The sequence below is a fragment of the Melanotaenia boesemani genome, chromosome 1 (genome assembly GCF_017639745.1).
Source record: "Melanotaenia boesemani isolate fMelBoe1 chromosome 1, fMelBoe1.pri, whole genome shotgun sequence".
In the NCBI taxonomy this organism is placed as follows: Eukaryota; Metazoa; Chordata; class Actinopteri; order Atheriniformes; family Melanotaeniidae; genus Melanotaenia; species Melanotaenia boesemani.
Genome location: NC_055682.1, coordinates 3,013,576 through 3,034,898, shown reverse-complemented (window position 1 = coordinate 3,034,898; position 21,323 = coordinate 3,013,576). Strand labels below are relative to the sequence as shown.

General features: G+C 43.0%; 2 protein-coding genes across 5 annotated transcripts; one reads left to right on the top strand and one right to left on the bottom strand.

Moving 5' to 3' along the window:
* The first annotated feature begins 616 nt into the window (after positions 1-616).
* tipin (timeless interacting protein) lies at positions 617-5,211 on the top strand. Of its 2 annotated transcripts, none has more exons than XM_041987715.1 (8): positions 617-705; positions 1,710-1,857; positions 1,976-2,066; positions 2,373-2,448; positions 3,299-3,421; positions 3,504-3,567; positions 3,653-3,913; positions 4,622-5,211. In XM_041987715.1, the coding sequence occupies exons 2-8, from the start codon at positions 1,719-1,721 to the stop codon at positions 4,885-4,887; spliced, it is 1,020 nt and encodes a 339-aa protein (XP_041843649.1). In that variant the 5' UTR covers positions 617-705; positions 1,710-1,718; the 3' UTR covers positions 4,888-5,211. The 2 variants fall into 2 exon arrangements, with proteins under 2 accessions (XP_041843649.1, XP_041843641.1); XM_041987707.1 differs by having other exon boundaries at positions 622-705; positions 1,707-1,857.
* Positions 5,212-5,381: 170 nt separating this feature from the next.
* dis3l (DIS3 like exosome 3'-5' exoribonuclease) lies at positions 5,382-20,711 on the bottom strand. 3 transcript variants are annotated; one of them, XM_041987675.1, is made up of 18 exons: positions 19,966-20,711; positions 19,064-19,214; positions 16,352-16,480; positions 14,415-14,550; positions 12,580-12,747; positions 12,321-12,414; positions 12,042-12,218; positions 11,320-11,489; positions 10,981-11,142; positions 10,655-10,905; positions 9,020-9,112; positions 8,659-8,947; positions 7,630-7,865; positions 7,399-7,553; positions 7,150-7,328; positions 6,484-6,629; positions 6,105-6,276; positions 5,382-6,030 (listed from the first exon to the last, which is right to left on the bottom strand). In XM_041987675.1, exons 1-18 carry the CDS (start codon positions 20,093-20,095, stop codon positions 5,719-5,721), a joined length of 3,150 nt encoding a protein of 1,049 aa, XP_041843609.1. In that variant the 5' UTR covers positions 20,096-20,711; the 3' UTR covers positions 5,382-5,718. The 3 variants fall into 3 exon arrangements, with proteins under 3 accessions (XP_041843609.1, XP_041843619.1, XP_041843629.1); XM_041987685.1 differs by having other exon boundaries at positions 12,336-12,414; positions 19,966-20,710; XM_041987695.1 differs by lacking the exon at positions 19,064-19,214 and having other exon boundaries at positions 19,966-20,050.
* Positions 20,712-21,323: the final 612 nt, after the last annotated feature.

Below are 21,323 nucleotides of genomic sequence, written 5' to 3'. Positions count from 1 at the left end.
ATAGTTTATTTACTTGAGGTCCATGTACTGATGAATGGGACGAATGTGGATTTGTTTAAATTGGATCACAATGAATTAGCTTGAGCAGATCATGTCTGTAAAGTGCCTTGTGATGACCGATGTGAATTGTTGCTAAAGAAATTAAGCTGAATTGACTTGAATTTAACAGCCTTATTAATTTATTTTATGTGTGTTTTCAGTTATTCCAAGTATTTAATATTCAGTAGTGATTAAAATGGAATTTCATAGTTTCAATTAAAACGTAAACACCAACATTAACAAATGAACATGTATATGAGATTTGCATTAAATAATGTGTATGACTGAAGAATTTCTATAAAACAAAGAAAAAAGGCCACAATAATGTTTGAGAATATTGACCAGCGTTAAACTTTATTCATAGTTAATGCCGGAACATTTATTTATTTTATTAAGGTGTAGATTTTATTTTATAAAACATTTTCTAAGTGTAATTTTAACATTCACATTTAAATGTGTTTATTAATGTTTTTATCTATTTCACCTTGATAGAGGTGCAGAGAATTGGTAGACACTGACATGTGAACTTCACCTGTCACTAATTGTTTATTTTGTACTATGTGTATAGTCTAATAAAGTTTTTTGAAAAGAAAACCAAATGCGGCAGGCAACCGGAAGTTGTTGTTACGATCTTCCTCCTGAAAATCTTATCGACCAGCTCAACAGGTATGTAAAAAAGGTTAACTATATATGAACAATAATGCGTTAAAATAGACTGTCGTATGAGCTTAACTTGTCTTACTTTTAAAGTGTTTTTCTGACAGCTGTTTACTTAAATGTTACTCTAATTTAACCTGAATATATCGGCTGCTTGTAGCTAGCATGGCGGTGTTAACAGCTAAACGACTACACTTTATTGTTAACATTGAGTCGGAAAAATACATTAATGTCGTCTTGTCAAACATTTACTTCATCTCCTGCTTATGGTCTTTTTAGAAGGCAGTAAATTACAAAAAAAAAAAAAAAAAAAAAAAAACTAGCTGAAATTAAACGTTTTTCGTTAGCGACATAATTTTGAAAGCGCCTCGGTTTGCATTTTGCCGCCGTCCGGTTAATTCTTCTTCTGCGGTAAGTACAGTCAGTGTTGTTGCTGCCCGCTAAAGGTGCAGACAGCGAGTTAGTACCGTTACAAACATGCTGTTTCTCCGTGCGATATAACACTTCATGAAATGGATTATCCATCCTGTTTTGAGGAGGAAGTTTTTATTTTACCACTCAAGTTTCCAACCAGCAGCTGATGATGATAAAACAAAGTATTGTCGATGTGAAACTTTGCAAGCTTTCTCAGTTAAAAACGTTGCTGCTGCCAGCAATTCACAGTTAGTATTGAATTTCAGCTCGCTAGTGATTATAGTGCCTCAGTATTCAGGTATACAGGCCAAACTGAGTAAGGTAGATAAAGCTCTATAAGCTTACTATATATTTATCAAAAGGAGAATAAAATTACTCCAGGCCATTAGTGTGCTAAACCACTACTTCTTTATTTGAATAAATACCAGTATGTATTATTTCAAAGTTTCAAACTACTCCACAGAAGCTAATAGTATAAAGCTGTCAGACATCCTGGTGATACACAAGTTTTATATACATTAGGCTGATTATTAAGCAGTTAGTGAAAACACCAACACTGTCAAAGACTTGTGAAGCAGTTGTTATTTCTCACCCAGAAGTTTGATGCCATGCTCGACCCAGAGGAAAACAACCTGAGTGGTACACCTGAGTACGATGACTTAGAAGAGGAAGCCTTCCCTCCCCTTCCTCCACCCTATTCCCCAGGCCAGGGAGGACATCAGGAAGATGGAGGCCTTTTTGCACAAGGTGAGAGACTGTAGTCAAAATTCATCAGCCAAGAAAATATTCTGCATTAAAAAGACTAAAATTTATAGCGTTTATTTGTAAATTCCACCCATGTTGTTGTCATGTGTTGTGTTTGCAGGGGAGGAAGGAGAGGTGTCCAGGCTGGCTGACGTTCCTGCTGCTAAGAGGAAATCAGTGAAGAGGCCACAACCTAAACTCGACTCTCAGAGGTGCCTCAGACATTTTACATCATGCAATGATTCCTTACTTAATGATACCTTTTGTATAGATAGTTTTTTTTTCCTTTTATTAAAATTCTTTACATAATATTAGAATGAGATTATTTAACTTAAATGGGTATACAGGTTGCAGATTTCTTTAAATTTAAGCCTTAAAGAATCCCAACGGCTCAATTTTTGTTCCTTCCATTCTGTTTAACCAAAAAGTTGCCCAGTTTTTTTACATTTCATTAAAAATAAAGAATTATAAATACCTAATTATAAAAAGTAAGTAAAAATCTTGCTGTTTTTCTTCAGGTTGATTTCAGAAAGAGGACTTCCAGCTCTGCGTACTCTGTTTGATAGCGTCCGTTTCAAAGGAAAGGGACATGAGGTAAGAGCTGCTAAAAGATCAGTGGGATGACAGACTACATCAGAGGCTCTTAACCTTTCTGACATTCGGGCCTAATTTTTCCAGTGTAAAATGGCCCAGGGTCGGCTTGCATATTAATACTGTATCAGTTTAACTTTTATTCAGTAACTGAATCAAATCCGCTTCCAGTTTGGATCATCACAACGACATTTATTTGTTACGTGTACGTGAATCCTCACAGACATCGAGATGCCGGATGGGCTAACAATTCATGGAATAAAATGAAGTTGCTGCAAGAACAAATTTAGAAACTCAAAGCTGGTTCATTAACAAAAAAATCCAAATTATTATTAAATAGATTTTCATGCAACAAAAAACTAAAAAACTGGGGCTTTTAAAATCAGAAAAAAATAGAAAATTAAAAAATAAATTGATGCTATAATAAAATATACATTCAAAATAAAAAAAAATCAGTTCAAATGAAATATTTAAATCAAATAAAATTTTTATTTGTTGAAATAAAATCATTAAAATAAACTTCATTTCATAAAGTTAGAATTTTTAAGAGTCGCAGGGCGCAAAAGATTAATCTTTTTGTTTAGAAAACGTCTTAAGTTTCTCTACTTGCTAGCGGCGAGCTGAACGTCGTCTTCTGCTTATTGGAGTTTAATAAAAAAAAAACGGGCTGATGAATTAGTGCCACCAAGTGGTGGAAAGCTGTATTTCTGTTGAGCTTCTCAGGAATAACAGTAGTATCTCTTGTATAATCAGTTCATAACTTATTGGACCCAGAGCAGCCCCTCTTGGTGGTGTTTGAGGCCCAGAATCAATGGTCGATGTGTAAAAATGATGTTTCTGTTGATCCGGTCAGGCCGAAGACCTGCGGCTGCTCATGCAGAAGATGGAGAACTGGGCCCACAGGTTGTACCCCAAACTACAGTTTGAGGATTTCATTGATAAGGTGGAAAAGCTCGGCAGCAAAAAGGAAGTGCAGGTGAGACGAAGCCGCTGAAGTGTTTCCATGAAATCTTCAGTAACTCCTTGCTGCTTCTTTCTGATAGTTGTCTTCTGTGCAGACTTGTCTCAAACGGATCCGGCTGGACATGCCGCTGACACACGAAGACTTTATGGATAAAGACGGTAAGACATGAAAGCGTGTTATTTACGTGTAACTGTAATCTGGCTGCAGTCGATATTCAGAGCGATGTGAAAATTTTGGGTTCAGGAGAAGAAGAAGTGCCACTTGAAATGCAAGTATTTGGGGATCCTGATCCATTCAGCAGAGTGAGCACCATTTATGACCCCCAAGAGCCGGTCCACTCCACCCCGGCGCCCACCTCCCCGGTCCACTCCACCCCAGTCCTCTCTGGCCCGGTCCACTCCCCCCCGGCGCTCTCCGCCCTGACGGAGGAGCAGCGCAGACGCATGGAGCTGAACAGACAGCGGGCTCTGGAGAGGAGGCTGGCACGGCAGCAGCAGCAAACAGGTGAGAGGCAGCAGTTTAGGAATGGCACAGTTACTTGATTAAACAATTAATCGTGGAATTACTTCATCATAAAAATCCCTTACTTTCTAGTACTTTGAGATTTGTCAGACCCATCACACATACTTTATCCTGAATGAGTAGAAGGTATTAGGTTCCCAAATGCAGCCTGAACAGTGTTTTTTTTTTTTATTAATTTGTCCCAGTTTCTATCAATTTTAAATAACATCTTTTATGGCCACATGAATTGTGCAATACTGTATCTCTTTCGGGGCTGTGGGACATGGGTCATGCAACAGCATCTTATTTCATTCTTTTTTTTATTCTGATGTTCTAACTTTTATCCCAAGTGGGTATTGTAAAATATATTTCTGATTTCTGGCGTGTGGCTGATGGTTGACTGCAGTGGTTTATTTTGTTGTGGGTGTGTTGATGTTGTCAAGGCAGCTAATGTACCAGCACTTGAGTTTAAGTCAAATTTCTCTCATTTGTTCCCACGTCTTTAGTTTCATCTCTGAAAACTGAACAAATTCCTAAAAGGAGAACAAAAAGGAAATGAACAGGATGTTAATGAGGTGTTTGATGCTTTTCAGAATATAACTTTTTAATTAGGGGGGTAAAGCAGGATCCAGGTCTTTGTTGTATTTATCTTTACCATTTTAGTGTTAAATCTGTGAATTAATCTGTTTTCTTTCCTTTTACATCCCTCAGATTCCCAGACCATCGACATATCAGAGGGAAATGAACCCACATCTGTTTCTTCTGAAAATGTCCTCAACGCCACAGTGGAGGATGAGAAGGTGGAAGACTTGGACCAGGACCCATCCATCAGCAGTGTGCAGAACCCTAGCCAGCCCCCACCCACTGAGTCTGAGTCCCCACCCACTGAGTCTGAGCCCGAGCCCACTCAGGGTGAGGGGGAGAGCAGCGCAAGTCCTGAGCATGAACTCTGTAATGGCTGCGAGAAAGAAGATTAACACCTGCAGGACAAACTGTGGTGAAAAGGAAACCAGCATCACATCTACAAACTGTAAAGAGAAAGTTTTACTGTCGCCATGGCTACGGGTTTGTGGAGAGGATGAGCTCCAGGAAACGGTCCACATTTTCTCTTCAGGTTTGACTTGTATTTTAGAGTGAAGTTACCAGCAGTGGTGCAGCAGCTTGTTTGTTCTTTATTTCACTGATAATTTTAAGTGGTTGTGAAACATCTGAAAACACTTTCTTTAAAAAAAAAATTACTGTTTTATCCAAACATTTTATCATGTTTAAATGAGCTGGAAACTGAAGAATTTGTGTTTTTTGTTTTCATTTAATTTAGTCAGTAGACCCGATCGGTTCTTCCAGTTCTGGAGCTTTTTAAAAAACAGCAAACAGATCTTTTTGTGCAAGTTTTTCATTTTTATTATGTAAAATCATCAAGCTATAATAAAAGTTTTTTTTTTATCCTACCACCTTAAAGTTGGTTTTATACCTGAAGAATGTCCTCAGTCAGGAAAGCTCGTGAAACTCTGTGCTTCGTGTTGAACGTCATCATATTTCAGCCAGTTTTCAGTTGTGATGTCAGAAGTTTGGGAAGCTCTGTTATAATGTCGCCGCAGGAAATGAAAGTTCACAGAAGCCGTTTGACTGCAGAGTTTTTCCATCAATCAGGAGACAATGAGCGGACGCACCGAACATCATCTCCGGAGTTTTCCTCCTCATCTTTGGACCAGCTCCATGAACATTTTTACCGAGTCTGAAATAGGAAACCCACGACACAGCAAACCCGGCAGCCTTGCGTTTCCAGTTCTCTGGGTGGACTCTGAAGTCTACGCTGTGGTCATGCAGATCTGTGAGACCGTTTCCAGATCCATCAGGGCCAGCTCTCGGACCTCCTCCAGCAGAGAATACAGATTTGGAGTTCTGCTCTGGCGGAACTCCCTCTCCTCTCTGGAGAGTTTGGGTCTCTGGGCCGCCTTCTCTTGGGCCTCCTCAGCCAGCCGGACCACCTCCTGGACCAGCTGGCTGCGGGCCTGGGAGGGAGGCTGCCGAGTTTCTGCGCTGCGGTGCGGCTTGTTGCTGATGACCCCCATGTTCAGAGTGGCAGCGTGACAAGCCGTGAACTGGACAGAAATACGAACCTGAAAGGGAAGAACAGAGCTCTGGGTTTTATGGACCGAACATCCGAACAGAACCTGGTGTCAATTTCACTCACGGTGATGTGGTCGAACAGCCTGAAAGTGGAGGTCCCGTAGCTGGAGGTGGTTGTAATGTGGTCCGGGTATCGTCGCACGGAGCCGCTCTGCCACTCACAGCTGCCGTCGGGCTCCACCGATACCACCTGGCCCTCTTTGTTCTTCACATACACCGGGCCCTTCACCCCGTACCTGGAGACATTAAAACAGCTGTGGTCAGACTCAAGGCTGTTTTCTGTTCAGTGGATCCACATTCACACACACACACCCACAACCAGCAGATAGTTATATATTTAAATATTTACAGTAAATGTTGGGAATTATCTGCAGAGCTCCACCAAACATGGAGGAAGACTGCAGGATCTAAAAGACTACCGGGACCCTGGATCAGTTCCTTACTCTGAGACAAACACCAACACGCCGTTGTCTCTGATGGAGTAGATGATGGCGTCGGCCACGCAGCGCGGGTCGGTCTGAGGATCTCTTTCTTTGAAGTAGAGACACTGAAACAATGCAGTGGACATATTCTGGGCTCGTTGGGCCGCCTGGAACCGTCACAGAGAGAGGTTTATTCCATCCAGGAAGGACCTCGTGTCACAGAACCAAGACACAGACCTGAGATCTCACAAAAAACACTCTTAAAGTAACTAAAATGCCTTTTTTTTCCTACAGCATAGTTGTAACTTTTAAAAACACCACCACGTTTCAGCCTATTGGCCTTTATCAGGGGGTCAAACAGAGTTTATGAGTTCCAGGTGATTTTATAGTGGAATTCTTCACCTGTAAAGGAAATTCCAGCAACAGTACTCCTCCCAAAAGAAAAAAAAAACTACAAACATGGACACCTAAATACACCAGAAGATGGCATAATATAAAATGTCAGGATGCTCTTATCTAAACTACCAAATACCCACAAAAATAACTATTTACAAAACAAAAAACCTGTAAAAATAGCTTCTCATTCAGGATATTTAGTGGTCTGTAATTTAAAAACCCAAAGAGCACTTCGGATAAGAGCCGGTGAATGCAGGAAGTGCTCCTAGACAAACACTTCTTAGTTCTGACCCTGTTCTTGTTGTTGATGTGCTGGGCCATTTCCTCCACTTCCCTGTTACTGGCCAGTGGCCTATCAGGACTCGAGCCCCGCTCCACCTGCAGGGCTGCGGTGAGGAGGCGGTGGACCACCATGTCGGCATAGCGACGGATGGGGGAGGTGAAGTGGGTGTAGCAGTCCAGAGCCAGACCTGAACCAGAACAGCAGAACATTTTATCCCTCATCCTCGCCAAAATAAAAACTCGGGGAATGGAGATTACCGTAATGGTAGAACTGGTCCACGGGCTCTGCACCAGTGGAGAAGTACACAGCCTGGGACATGGCTTGGGTGGCCATCATTCTGAGCAGCCTGTTCACCAGCGGGTCCTGCTGGTCCACGGCTCGGTCCAGAGAGTCAGCCAAGGCTTTGTTGGTCCTGCAGGAGCAGAGTCAGGCGATCAGAGATGAGCTGCAGCCTCCGGCTGAAGAACCAACACTAACCGCCTCCACACCTGGTGTCGATGGGGAACCCGCGGGCCTTGGCCGTATCCACCAGCTGGCTGAACAGCTCCAGCCGTGGTGGAGGGTGGCGCCGTAGCAGTGCCTGATAAGGGAAGGCTTCCTGGATTTTGCGCGCCACCCAGTGGTTGGCGTAGATCATGCACTCTGCCACGGTCTCATGGACCTCCAGGGGCTGCCGGGGGACAAGGGCTGTGATGTTCCTGTCCTCGTCCAGCTGGGCACGAACCTTAGAGTGGAACAAAAACACTAAACTAAGACACTTTCACTTCAGCACCGCAAACAGTGGACGGAACCTAGAAGTCATTAGTTTTTATTTTGTTATTGGAGGAACATGAATGTTCCCGCATGATTTAATTCATTAATTCATTCAGTTTTATACTGATAGACTTTTGTGCCATTCATAATATGGCACAAAAGTCTTCTGATAACACTCCTTTCACCCTTACAACTCAAATCTCAGGCGCCCACGAGAACTATTGCAGTTTCTCATGAAAGGTAGTTTGTAACTGTGGTGTAGATTGTGATGGATATTTTACCCTTTAGGTGATCTACAGAAGTTTTCCAGGCATTTCTATCCCATTCAGGAGGTTTAAAATCCAGCAACTAAATGTCGTGCTTTATTCCAGCCATAGAGGAGCATTATTTTTCTTCTTTTCACACACACATAGAACTTTCTGCTCACTGGTTGATCTTTGGCTGCTCCTGATTGGACGTTACCGTCAATCTAAGCTCTCTGATTGGTGGAAAGTCTGACAGGAAGTGGCTTCATCATCATGTCCAGGTCTAAATAGAGGTCTCTTAGCAACATAGTAGTGATGGTGATGTTTTTATGATGAAATGTGGTAAATAATGCTGTTATCATGGATCATTGTGGATTTACCAGATAGAGTCTCTGAATAAAACTACGTTTAGTGGCTGGATTGTAAACCTCCTGGAGGGGATAAAAATGCCGGCAAAACTCACCATTTCTGCATCCTGAAAGTATTTCAGGGAAAATACGAAGTAGAACCCAGACATACCTCCACCCCCTCCAGCTCCAGCGCTCCTCCTCGGTCCCTCTGCGCTCGCAGGTGTCGGGCGACACGTGTCAGCATCTCCAGCGCCTGGATGAGCTCAGCCAGCTTCCTGTCCCTCTGTTCTGAGCCCAGCCGGGCCAGCTCTGGGACCTCGGCATCCTCTCCGTTCAGGAGCGCCTGGGCCAGCTCGTAGTGGAGCTGGTAGGAGGAGCGGATCAGAGTCCGACCGTACCACACCTTGTTGACGGCGAGGGTCTGAGCATCCAGCTCCCACATAACACTCATGGCGTACCTGAATGTGAATAAAAATGTTTTACTCAAGGAGTCTTAATGTGTTCATGAATGTCGCTTCCCCTGCACCCACCTGTCGACTCCTCCCAGCAGCGAGCAGAGGTCTGCACTGAGGACAGCAGGTAACATGTCGTACCTGCGGTCTGCCAGGTAGTAGGTGGTGGCTCTGAGGAGATGAAGAGGAAAAGCTGCTGATTTAGAGGCTTTTTTAACTTTGTGTAGCAGCTACATTCACAACGATTAATTTGTTCCCTTGTTTTTAATAAGTCAGGGACAGTAGGAGAGATGGGCAAAATATCTTCAACATTTAAGATTTTCTTTAACCTTTATATGAACAGATTTGATAAAAGTAAAAGTTTAGTCCAAACTTTGGGGACAGAAAGCCAAGTTTTACCAGATGAGGGTCAGAAGAGACCAGAAGGTCTGGAAAGTCCTAACTAGTTTAACTCTTTATAGAATGACAGCTGTATCTAGAAGCAATTCTTTGTGGGACCCGTGGAAAAATTTCAGAACTGGGGTGATCTGATCTTTTTTTTTTTTTTTAATCTTGGTGAGAACTCAAGCTCTGTTCTGATTTTTGTAGCAGACCTGTAAATAATCCAGTCGAAGATAATGCATGACCTAATTTTTCCACATCAGCCCTTTGATTCTTGAAATATTCTTAAAAATATGAGATAAGCTTTATGTGCCACACAAACAAACATACAAATATAAACATGTCAGAATGAAAAGAGAAATGTTCTGTACTGCAACAAAACAAGAAATTAACACTTGCAAGAAAAACCTATAGAAATCTAAAACAAAGTGGTGTAGTCTTTATGTAGAATGTGTAAATATTGTGCAGGACTTTGATGCTGATTTAACAGCCTGAGAGGCTACAACTGAGTGGTGGAGGGAGTGTCCGGGGTGTCCAGGCTGTTTGAGGATCTTCCTAACCCTTAACCTGCAACATTTGTTCAGGTTGGAGAGGAGGGTTATGATGCTTTTCAAGGCCAGGAAGTCTTATTCGTTTCCCATACAGGTAGCTCCCATACAAGATGCTCTCAATGGTGCAGGTGTAAAAGTTCCTGAGCACCTTGAGTGGGAGCTTTAAGTTGCTTGAGGAAGTACAGATGCCGTCTGGCCGCCTTCACATTAGTACTGATGTGTTGAGACGAGGACAGTGCTGTAAGACGGTCCGCTCTTTTTCCACGCACATGAAAAATCTGATCATTACCCGATTTCAGATAATTCATGTGACCATGTAAACAGCTAAATCTGATAACCTTTATCAGATAACTGACATCTGATGAACACAATACCCTGATGTCTTCATGCATACAGAACTCGTATGTCTGATTTATTTAGTCTTTTTACATCTGCACATGCGCAAAAAGCTGCATCGCTTCCGTCTAAAATCTTTATTATGGCTGAAACGGGCCTGGCAGAGAAAGTTTGGGAACCACTGAAAAAATTGACCTGGAAACTATTTAGCAGCTTATTACCATTAGCATTAGCAGCTAACGCTAAGACTGCAAGCACTGCCATGTTTAACACAGACACAATGTTTTGGAAATAACAGGAAGTGACATCACCATGTATGTACGTATGCACTCAGAAATAAAGCCTCTGTGATGTTTGTGGCTTTACTCGCTCTGAAAGCCTCAGAAACAAACCTAGGGTGTGGAAACTTTAACAAACCTGTGGTCGGATGCCTCTGCTTGCTCACCTTGATCGCGCCTCCAAGTCAGTGAGCGAGCCCTCAGTGATGAAGTGAGTGACATCGGCGATGTGGACTCCAAGCTCCAGGAGCTTCCCGTCGGCGAGGCTGCGGACTGACAGCGTGTCGTCCACGTCCTCACAGCCCTGTGGGTCAATGCTGAAGACCAGGCGAGTCCCTCTGAGGTCTCGCCGCTCTTGCATCTGAGCTGGATCCACCCTCCACGGCCTCTCGGGTGAATTTATCGGCATCTCTCTCAACTGAGGATCAACGTGTTTAGGTTAGATGTAAGTTTGTAAAGATGAAAAATACTGCAGCTTAAAACCCTTTCTGACCTGCACATCAGAGAATGGAGGCACATGGATGCAGTTCTCTATGAGGATGGTCTGGACCTCAGTCTCCAGCTCTCCAGCCCGACCCAGAACCCGCACGCTGTGTCCATTGGGATAGAGCGAGCTGCTCTCCCACGAATCAATGCGCACCACCACTCTGTGGTCCTGAGGGGGACGGAGACGGTTTCGGTGGTTACTCGTATCCATGTCAGAATGACATGTCTTCACACTTGGAATGAAGAACATCTCACACATGGTGCATCAATCATATTTTCATTTTAAGGTAAATAAAATCCAGTAAAGCAGCCAGAACGGACCCAACTGGACAAACAGAACTCAGACCTGCAGAGTGTCTGCCTGCTGAGTGCTGATGCGGATCTTGGGGATGCGACGGTCCCAGGGTATCACCAGGATGCGTTGGGAATTCCTTGTCTGGGACTGGGTCTTGTCCCTGGTGGGGAAAGTCACCACATAGTCCCTCCAGTTCCTCTGCAGGATTCCAACAACATTACCTGGGAGTTTTAATGTCAGACATCAGGATATGTAGAGAGAAACATGTCTGTCTTTTTATAGCTCTCATAACTATTTAAAACTGTTTCCCTTCATTTTGCTGTGTACAAGCTGCAAGAACTACCACTGATCACAGTTCATGAAACTACTTCATCAGAGTGGGACCTTTCCTTCCATGAGGAAGTCGAGCAGTTGATTGGTCCACATGACGTAGGCGTGATCTGTGATCAGATGAATGTTCAAGGACACAGTAAATAATAATTCTCTCATGTAAACCATCAATCCATAATGTTGGACTACAAAAAAGTAAAAAGAAAATAAGAGTTGTGACGTGGTTCCATCTGTGCTGTGAATGTAACCTAAGAAAGAAGCTCTTGAAGGTATTTTGTCCTTTAGGAGACTCCTTAGTCCTCATTACCTTAACTGCTCATATAAAAGTGTCTTTTGCAATAAAAACCATCTCTGTGGTTCTGGTTGTTTGTTCATGACTTCCAGTAACACTTCTATGCAGATAACACCCAATTATACCCATCAGTCAGTCTGGATGCCCCCACCTGTCGGCATGGGTTTGCTCTCGCTGTCCTCTCTGGTCTTCTCGTCCTGTCCCTCGATCAGTGCCGTGGCCTTCCCTCTCCACTCGCTCTTTGGCAGCAGCTCCACCACCACCGTGTCGCCGTGCACGGCTCTGTTCCTGTTCTTACTGCCGTACACCAACACTCCCTCGCTCAGATCTGACAGGGACAACAGAAGCAAATGAATCTGGACATCTGAGATGAAGGAACCCTGGATTCTTCTTCTCATGCTGCCTGTTTAGCAGAAAAATGTGACGTTACTGTGGTTTCCTGCACCTGTGTTCTTGTTGGACAAACCCTCGTTCATGATGAAAGCCTCATTCTGGGCTCGGTGCTTGCTCACATTCAGAGTACCCTGATGGAAACAAGGATAATTCACAAAGATTTTCAAACTGAAAAAATATTTTTTAATGCTTTAAAAAGCAGTTTGCAGCTTTACACGATCTCTAGTGTTTCTTTCAGATACATCTTATGTAGTTTTTTATTCCTTCATCTCCTTGAAAACCCTGCGGAGCTGTACCTGAATGTAGCGTCCGGACTTGATGCCAGCCTCCAGGACTTCAGCAGGCAGATGTTCAGTAAACTCTTTCTGGGAATCCTCGTTCTCCTTCTCTTGCAGCGCCTGAGAAATGGAGCTGTAGAGCTCATGAGCTGCCTGCAGCTCCGGCCAGAAGTTCTGCAAATAATCCTGGAAAATAGTATAAGAAAAAATTTAATGAGAAGACTGTGCACGACTCTGCAGTCAGCATCCACATCATCAGGTCCATCTGTTCAACTTCTTGTTTAGCACAAATATCTAACCAGCCAATCACAGGGCAGCATTTTGTCGCGTAGACGTGGTGGAGACGACTTACTGAAGTTCAAAGTGAGCATCAGAATGACGAAGTAAGGAGATTTAAGTGGCTTTGAATGGTTGTTGGTCTGAGTATTTCAGAAGGGTTAGGAGCTGCTGATCTACTGGGATTTTCCCACATAACCATCTCTAGGGTTTACAGAGAATGGTCTGAGGAGGTCAGAGAATGGTCAGACCCGTTGGGGATGATAGAAAGGCAACAAGAAGTCAAATCAGCACTGGTTCCAACCAAGGTCTGCAGAACAGCATCTCTGAACACACAACACGTCCAACCTGGAAGCAGATGGGCTCCAGCAGCAGAAGACACACCGGGTGCCTCCTGCCAGCTAAGAACAGGAAACTGAGGCTACAGTTCACACACACTCACCAACACTGGACAATAGAAGATGGAGAAACATTGCTGGTCTGATGAGTCTCCATTTCAGCTCCACGTTCAGATGCTCGGCTCAGAATCTGCTGGAAACATCATGAAAACATGGATCCATCCTGCCTTGGATCAACGCTTCAGGCTGCTGCTGGTGTCATGGTGGGGGGAGATTTTCTTGGTCCACTTTGGGCCCCTTAGTACCAACGTGGCCTGGTTTAACCAGCACAGCCTACCTGAGTATTGTTGCTGACCATGTCCATCCCTTTATGACCACAGTGGAGCATCTTCTGATGCTACTTCCAGCAGGATAATGCACCATGTCACAAAGCTCAGATCATCTCCACCTGCTTTCTAGAACATGACGATGAGTTCACTGGACTCCAACGGCCTCCACAGCCACCAGATCTCAGTCCAGTAGAGCAGCTTTGGGATGTGGTGGAACGGGAGATTCTCATCATGGATGCAGCCGACAAACCTGCAGCAACCGTGTGATGCTGTCATGTTAATATGGAGAAAACCTCTGAGGAAGGTTTCCACCACCTGCTTCCATCTTCTGAGTTATGGATCATGTCTACAGACCAATACATTATAGCTCAGTTAACATATTGTCACAGTGATTCCTTCTGTCACTTTCCGGTCTGAAAGCAGTTTGAGAAATGTTAATATTAATGTGACCGCATCACTGAAAGCTGCTGGCTTTAACAGACCGAGGAAGATATAAAGGTTTATGTATGGGATGGATATTCTGAACGCGGTGCTGCTTCTGTGCAATAAAGCTGCTGCTGCAAATTTCATCAGTTCTTTTTAAATAAGAGAGAAAAAAATACAAACATCAGAACCTTAAAAAACCACCCATACATTTTCAGGGTCACGGCCTAAAAAACAATGACAAGATTTTTTTTTTGTGAGTTTGGAAGTGAATCAAAGTGTGAACTGTGATTTATTCACACATACTGATTTTCTGTCGCGTTTACTGGTAAAAATAATATTTTTGGTGTTGATATGACACCTTCGAACTGAAACAGTTCATGTGTTTCAGCTTGATGAGGCTGAAGCTGAAACTCTGCAGGACAATCACCGGGACAGAACCTCTGAACACACTCAGATAAAAGCCGAGCCGAGGTGTGTGTCGTACCTGGACGGTGATGACGAACACTCCAGAGTTGAGGCTGCTGTACTGAGCCACGGCATCATCATCCTCTGTGATCATCACTACATTCATCATACCTGCCAGGTGGTTGTAGTACCACACTGCAGCAGAATACACACACCTGGAAACACACACACACACGAGGGATTAAATTACAACTTCCTGAAGGAGGTGCATGTATGCAGATGACTTGCAGAAGCTCCAAACTTCAACAGTTTACATAAAAATCTGCCTGAAACTCAGATGCTGCTGCGACGCTTGTTTCTGTCTTGTTACATGAGAGCAGACTGCACCTCAGGGATTCTCTGGAAAACTAAATTAAAAACAACATCACACTGTCAACCATAGCATTATGAACAATGGGGGAAACAAAATGTTATATTAAAATCACCATGGTAACCAGATTTTTACAGAGCTTTATTCCTTTTCACGAGGACCAGAAACCTTTATACATGCAAATATTTTAAATCCATGATTCAGCTGCAATGACGGGCTGATCATTCAAAGAAAAGAAAAAAATTCAAACATTTCCTTGAACCACTCTCACAAATACCCTCTGAAAGAAACCAGGTTTTCTGCATCAGTCTGATTTCCTCCATCAAACCTGACAGGACATCAACGTACACTTTATAGAGAAAACTGAAAAAATTATTATGTTTTCTTTCACATCTAAGCCATTATTCTCAACTCCACCTGCTTTCTTTGTAGCTCGTACACGTGAAGGAGAGGAAAATATCACCTTCACCCGAAACAAGTGCCTGTAAATGTCTGACTGACATGTGAGCCAGCGTGGAGGCCCAAAGTGCCGTACGGTTATGTACCACTGGTCTAATGTACAGGCTGAAGCAAAGCTGGAATAATTTCAGGGTTTATGCTTTTAACTTCAATCTAAAACCTGCTGAAGGACCCCGAGGAGCACATTTGTGGTGTATGGAAATCAGCAACAGCTTTCACTTCATATTAAGTTCCTAAGTATCAAAAGTTTTTTATTTCTGTCCAGGATTCAGCAGCAGGAGGCGGCGGCAGGTCCACAACAAGAACTGATGGATTTGTAATGCAAAACCGGAGACACGAGGAACTGCTCAGAGCTCAGAAACAGGACTGTGGCAAGTTCTGCAGCACTTCAGAGCTCAGAGGTCTCCATAGCTCTTTAATGAAAGACAGATGGGACAACCAGGACTCTTTCTGGGAGGGTGGGGGATCCTCTGTGGAGATGGGAGAAAGTTCCAGAAGGACAACAATCACTGCAGCCCTCCACTGATCTGTACTGTATGGCAGAGTAGAATGATTCTCCTCAATGCAAGACTCATGAAAAACCTGCATAGTCTGGAGGAAAAGAAAGAAGTGAAGGACTCTCAAATCATTCTCCAGTCTGATGAAACCAAGATGAAACTCTGGTTTTAGTTCTGAGCGGTATGTGTAGAGGAAATCAGACCTAGTTAGGACTGCCATCCCAATTGTGAAGCACGGTGGTGGCAGCCTCATAGTGGTGGCAGCTGCAGGGCGACTGACATATCTTGGATGAACGCCTTGTGCTGAGTGCTCAGGACCTCAGACTGGGCTGAAGGTTCACCTTCCAACATGAAAACGACCCTGAGCAAACAGTCAGAACACAGAAGAAGCTAAGGAACAACCACACATTTCTGGAGAGACGTCCACCAACATCTGGAGGTGGTTTGGAAGAGCTGCAGAGAAGAGGAGCAGAAAATCTCCAAATCCAGGACAGAAAACCTCACTGCACTTCTACGAGTACCAAGCCGAGTCGGAACACTTGTGTCCATCTCAGATTTCAGTTTTTCTTTTTTAAAAAATTGGCTTTAATTTCTTTAATTCAGAGTTCGTTTGTTTTTTTGGGGAGGGGGGGGGGGGGGATTCAGGATCAGAGCTGACTGGTTTTCTGATAAAGGACTTCTTTGACTGACCTGGTCTGCCACTTTTCCTGGCTCTCGCCTTTCTCTCGAGGACAGTACGAATATTCCTGGAATTCATTGGCAAAGAGGACACAGTTGTGTCGCGGGTCCTTGACCAGACTTCGAAGACGGTTGTAGAACCTGCAGAAAGAAAAGACAAAACACTAAAATTACAGAGAATTCCACGAGAGAGTGAACATTTATCATTTCAGCCTCAATGACATTTTTTTTAATATTCAACCATTTTTACATTTCAGACCTTGAACAACGTTCCCATTCCTTCCCCCAACACTCCCAAGTCGTTGCAGCGTTGAGGATATCGACTGATGAAGTTATTTTGTCCCATTCTTCCTAATAAAAACACGCCTTCAGCTGTCCAACAGACCAGGGTCCTGGTTGTTTCAGGTCAGGACTGCAGGCAGGCCCATCCAGAACCAGAACCCTCCTCTTCCTCAGCTATTATGATGGAAGGTAGCAGAATGTGGTTCTTCATCATGTTGTTGAAAACTGCATGGACATCTCTGGAAATTAAGTGGTCTAGAAACCCTGATCTGACCCTGTACGACCAGAACCCTGATCCGACCCCGTACGACCAGAACCCTGATCCGACCCCGTACGACCAGAACCCTGATCCGACCCCGTACCATCAGAACTGGACTTTTGGACTTGTTGCTGAAATCAGTCTGGATGCTTCTTTTGCTCTCAGGGATACTGACTGGTCTGACCACAGTCCATGTTTCAGGTGTGTGATGGTCCATCCCAGAACCCTCCGAGTCCAGAGAAGTGGACCAGGTCCAGGTTAACATGCAGCTTCTTTTCTGCTCAGTGAAGTCTGAAGTGACGTCTGTGAATGTAACTCTGTATTGTAGAGCTTGATGATGGTTTCCATGGTAATCCTTCTTCGTGTGGTTCTATCAGCTGGTTATGATGGTTCTGGATGCAGGTCCGTCAGGGATCAGAGATCACCGTGTCCAGCTTAGACTGATTGAAGGGTTTAGTGGTCGTCTGACTGTAGAGGGGAAACATGGAAATCCTTCAATCTTTCTTTGCAAAACTGTTTTTGAACTATTTGAGGATTTTCTGGATATCCTCAGAACATCTTTGATCCTCAGAGACTTTCGTGGATGAGAGTTTATCACAAATGCTGTGTGAACACACTTTGTTCTTTGGGCTCGGTGTGTGTGTGTCGAAGTTAACAGAAGAGCCCAATTACAGACTCACCGTGGCGCCAGCAAACACTCCTCCAGCTACGTCCCGACTTTATAAAAAGTGAAGCTTCATCACATTAATGATGCAACATTTTAAAGTGGCCGTGTCAGCAGAAATCTATGAAACCTGGAGAGAACAGAGGTCATGTGGGACTCCTTATTTACAGCATTCATCAGGTTTGTCAGAAGGTAGCTGGAGTCACCAGCTCGGGTTCTGCTTTAGCTTCGTCAGCAGAGCTCGGATATAATGAGGATGACCTCTGCTCACTCTTCCTCACTGGTGCAGGTAGGTTGCTGTTTCAGAATTAATTCAAAGGGAACCTGACTGAGCCTAAAGATTAACATTTTTCTTTACTTTGTGATATGTTGTTAATTCCAACAATTAATGTTTCTTTATTTCAGTAAAAAGAAAAAAATCAAGGTGGACCAGCTACAGGTGATGCTGATTCATCACGTTGGTTGTCCTTCACACTTTGCTTGACGTCTTGCTGATTTCATCCCGTTTCATGTTCGACAAAAAGCAAAGAGTGACAAAAAAAAAATCCTGAATTCGTGAGTCGCTTCAGCTTCAGGTCGTTCTTCAGAAAAACATTACAGATTGATATATTTTCCACTTTTGTGCAGATATTTCAATCCACTTCAGTTCTTATGAAAACATCCAAATATTTAATTATTCAATTCATTTTAACCCCTTAAACGCTCATTTTGACATTCTGCTGTTTTCATTAAATAAATGCACAAATTTAGTTATTAGCTTTACACGTTAGGCAGCAAAACATTAACTCAGCCTTTAAATCTGCTAAAAATAAGTAACAACGTTGATTCTGATGCATGGTTGTTTTTTTTGTAGTTTCAGATGAAACTTTACAATCCGTTCAGGTCCTTAGAGATCAAAACACCCAAACTCCCAAAAACATTTTAATTAAATCTTTAGCATATTTAAATACTTATCTTAAAAAACCTAAATAAATTAATAGAAAATAAATACCCAGTTTTCCAACATGTTTTATATGGAAAATAACTTTTATGTGTTTTTTCTCTCCATAAAAACAGTAACATCAGTTATTCAAAATACTTTAAAAACATGTTTGGCAGGACGGACGTTAACTGAAACTGGAGTGAAAATAATCATTTGTGATGTTTTTATTGTAGTCACTGGGAGAGGATTTTTTTGTCCTTAAGGACCCAAATTGTGTGGTAAATTTTCTCAGATGTCTTGTTGACCTTTCAGAAAAATTGAAACTGGAATTCCAAAGTTCTTCAATATATAATGTCCCTAAAGAGGTCGACTAGAGTTAGTGACCTATAAGCTGTGTAGAAAGGGACAAACTGTTCCTGTAATTAGGGTTTTATTAACACAAACACCTCTGAACAGAAACCTGGAGCATTTTAGTTGCTGCAGAAAAATGGTCCTACATGTGGTTAAATACATTTCTTGGAGAGAAAATCAGACCAAAATAAAAAAGAAAACCAGGAAACAGAATCAGACTGGAACGGCGTCATCGGTTGAGCATACCTGCGTCCTTTACTGTGTAAAGCCTGGCAGGCGGTCTGGGTGAAGATGACGCCCTGCAGCTCCCTGAACTCCAGGATCTCCAGGTACTTGACCACCACCTCTGCATCAGGAACCACGTAGTGGGTCAAATCTCCCGGAAGAAGCTTTCCATCTGTTGGGGAGGGCAGCCGGTCATTTCCTTGCTGTTTGTTTTAAGTCACTTTGTTTTAAGGAGGTGAGACAGAAGATCAGGTGTATTCTGACCGGTCTGTGTCTCTACTAAACTTAACGACTTCTAAAGCACCTTTGAACTGGTTTTTCTAATGCGAGTCATTACTGATCAACTTTTTTGGGCTTCTTTCTGAAGTCTACCAGAGTCGCTTCCAGAAAAACCACAAACACCAGAAAAGGGAAGACGTCACTCCGGTTCTCACGTTCCTGTTCTGCTTCCTGTGAGATAAATATTTAAAAATGTTGCTGCTGGTGTACAAGGCTCTGAATGAATGTGGTCCAGATCATAGATCTGATCATCAATTTCCTTCTCACCTACAGTTCAAACGAATTAGTTTTCTGCTCCTGATATCTGGGTTTGTAAGTATGAATAAATAAATAAATACTACCCAAAAGATATTCACTCGACCCAAACCTGAGTTCTTTTAGCTTAACTGATCAGTGTCTGAGGCTGTCATTAGGTCCAGTTTGTTCCACTGATCTGGCTGCACATCCAGCTCTTCGTGAATCTCTTTAGCTCCATCCTGAATGAAAGTTACCTCCAAACTCAGACACGTGAAACTGATGAAAGTTTAATCAGATCTGGTTTAATATCTGTCCAGAGTGTCTTTGTCCGTGTCATTAGCTTCAGTTTTACCAGCTGTTCGTGGTTCTAGCAGTTAAAGGGCTGCATGTGTGTTTGGCTAACGTACCGTTAGCACAGTCCGCCTGACACAGAGAGCTGAAACACGGAACCAGCTCCCTCAGATAATGCTCCCGAACCACCCGAACCTTCCGACCCCGGCTGCTCTTCAGATGCAGAATCTTCTCTGTCTTAATCATCCCGAACACTCAGTAACAGCCCATCGAAGCAAACTGCAGCTGTTTGGTCACAAAGCGGGAAGATTCTCATGTAAACAGCGACGCTGAGCTTCAGAGAGAGCGAGAACGTGCTGACGTCATGACGTAAAGGCTGGTTCAAGCGTGGATATCTACAGTAAACGCATAGAGGTATTATTGTAGATATCTATGCTAAATCTAAATCTATGCTGTCTGCTGGCGAAGCTAAATAAAATATGTTCAAGTATAAATAAAGCACGTCTCAAAATTAACACATTTATCAAATACAACTTAGCAGCAATAGTTAAAACTAACAGCGGGATGTTGAAGTCAGTTGAATACAGAGAACCCCTATGAGGAAAAAAGGGCTTTTGAAGCCATATCTCCCTGGCAGGTCCCTGAGGTCCTGTGGCCAGGGCCTGCTGATGCTGCCCCCATACAAAGTTAAAAACTGAAGGAGCTTTCTGTTCAGTGTTCCCCAGTTTCTGGAACTCTTCCTTTGGACTAAAGATCGGTGGACTCTGTGGTCGCTTTCAAAAGTCAATTAAAGTGTAACTACACAGAGCGTCTTTGAGGTGGAAGACTTTCCCTCCCTATTCTCTCATCAGCTACACCTGAACCAGGTGGTCCTGAAAGTATCAGTGTGAGCTGTTAGCTGTTAGCTGCTGTCAGCAGCTCCAGCAGCTCTGGAAAGCTGTGGAGACTCGCGGCAGGTTGTGGCAGCTGCAGGAAGAGCTGCTGCTACGATTTGAGCTGCTGTCTGTCACCAGATGAGGATCAGCAGGTAAAGAATAAAGTCCGGTTTTACTTTTACACTCTCAGAAGCACAAATCTGTCCCATTACAGGAATATTTAATCAGAAACTCTGTGAAAGAACAGAAGTCTGAAACTAGCAGATCTACACCAGATAAGCTCACATCTCTTCATATTAGAGATGTGACGTTCATGAACGAATCGATTCTTTTGAACGACTCTTTAAAATGAACGATGGGAACCGATTCACAGCTGTGAGCCGTTCATTTGTGAGCCATTCTTTTTATATACAAATTTCTGACTGTGAGTTCTGTCCAAAACATTTACTAGGATTTGCACAGACTGCTCAGGTTTATCCTTTTTTTATCTATATTTTTCCTATAATTATTTAATCTTGTATAGTAGATTTTATATAGGTACATATTTTGATTGTTTGTCATTCTTATATATTGTGAAATTTTGTAAGATATTGTGTGAA

What these genes read in the sequence shown, in the direction of transcription:
- tipin (XM_041987715.1), top strand. Translation starts at nt 1,719, where the DNA reads ATGCTCGACCCAGAGGAAAACAACCTGAGTGGTACACCTGAGTACGAT. An exon ending in TGGAGGCCTTTTTGCACAAG is followed by an intron (nt 1,858 to 1,975) that starts GTGAGAGACTGT and finishes TTGTGTTTGCAG; the next exon opens with GGGAGGAAGGAGAGGTGTCC. An exon ending in AGACTTTATGGATAAAGACG is followed by an intron (nt 3,568 to 3,652) that starts GTAAGACATGAA and finishes TTTTGGGTTCAG; the next exon opens with GAGAAGAAGAAGTGCCACTT.
- dis3l (XM_041987675.1), bottom strand. Translation starts at nt 20,095, where the DNA reads ATGATTAAGACAGAGAAGATTCTGCATCTGAAGAGCAGCCGGGGTCGG. An exon ending in CACAGGTGCAGGAAACCACA is followed by an intron (nt 12,219 to 12,320) that starts GTAACGTCACAT and finishes TGTCCCTGTCAG; the next exon opens with ATCTGAGCGAGGGAGTGTTG. An exon ending in GGCTGTTCGACCACATCACC is followed by an intron (nt 6,031 to 6,104) that starts GTGAGTGAAATT and finishes CTTCCCTTTCAG; the next exon opens with GTTCGTATTTCTGTCCAGTT.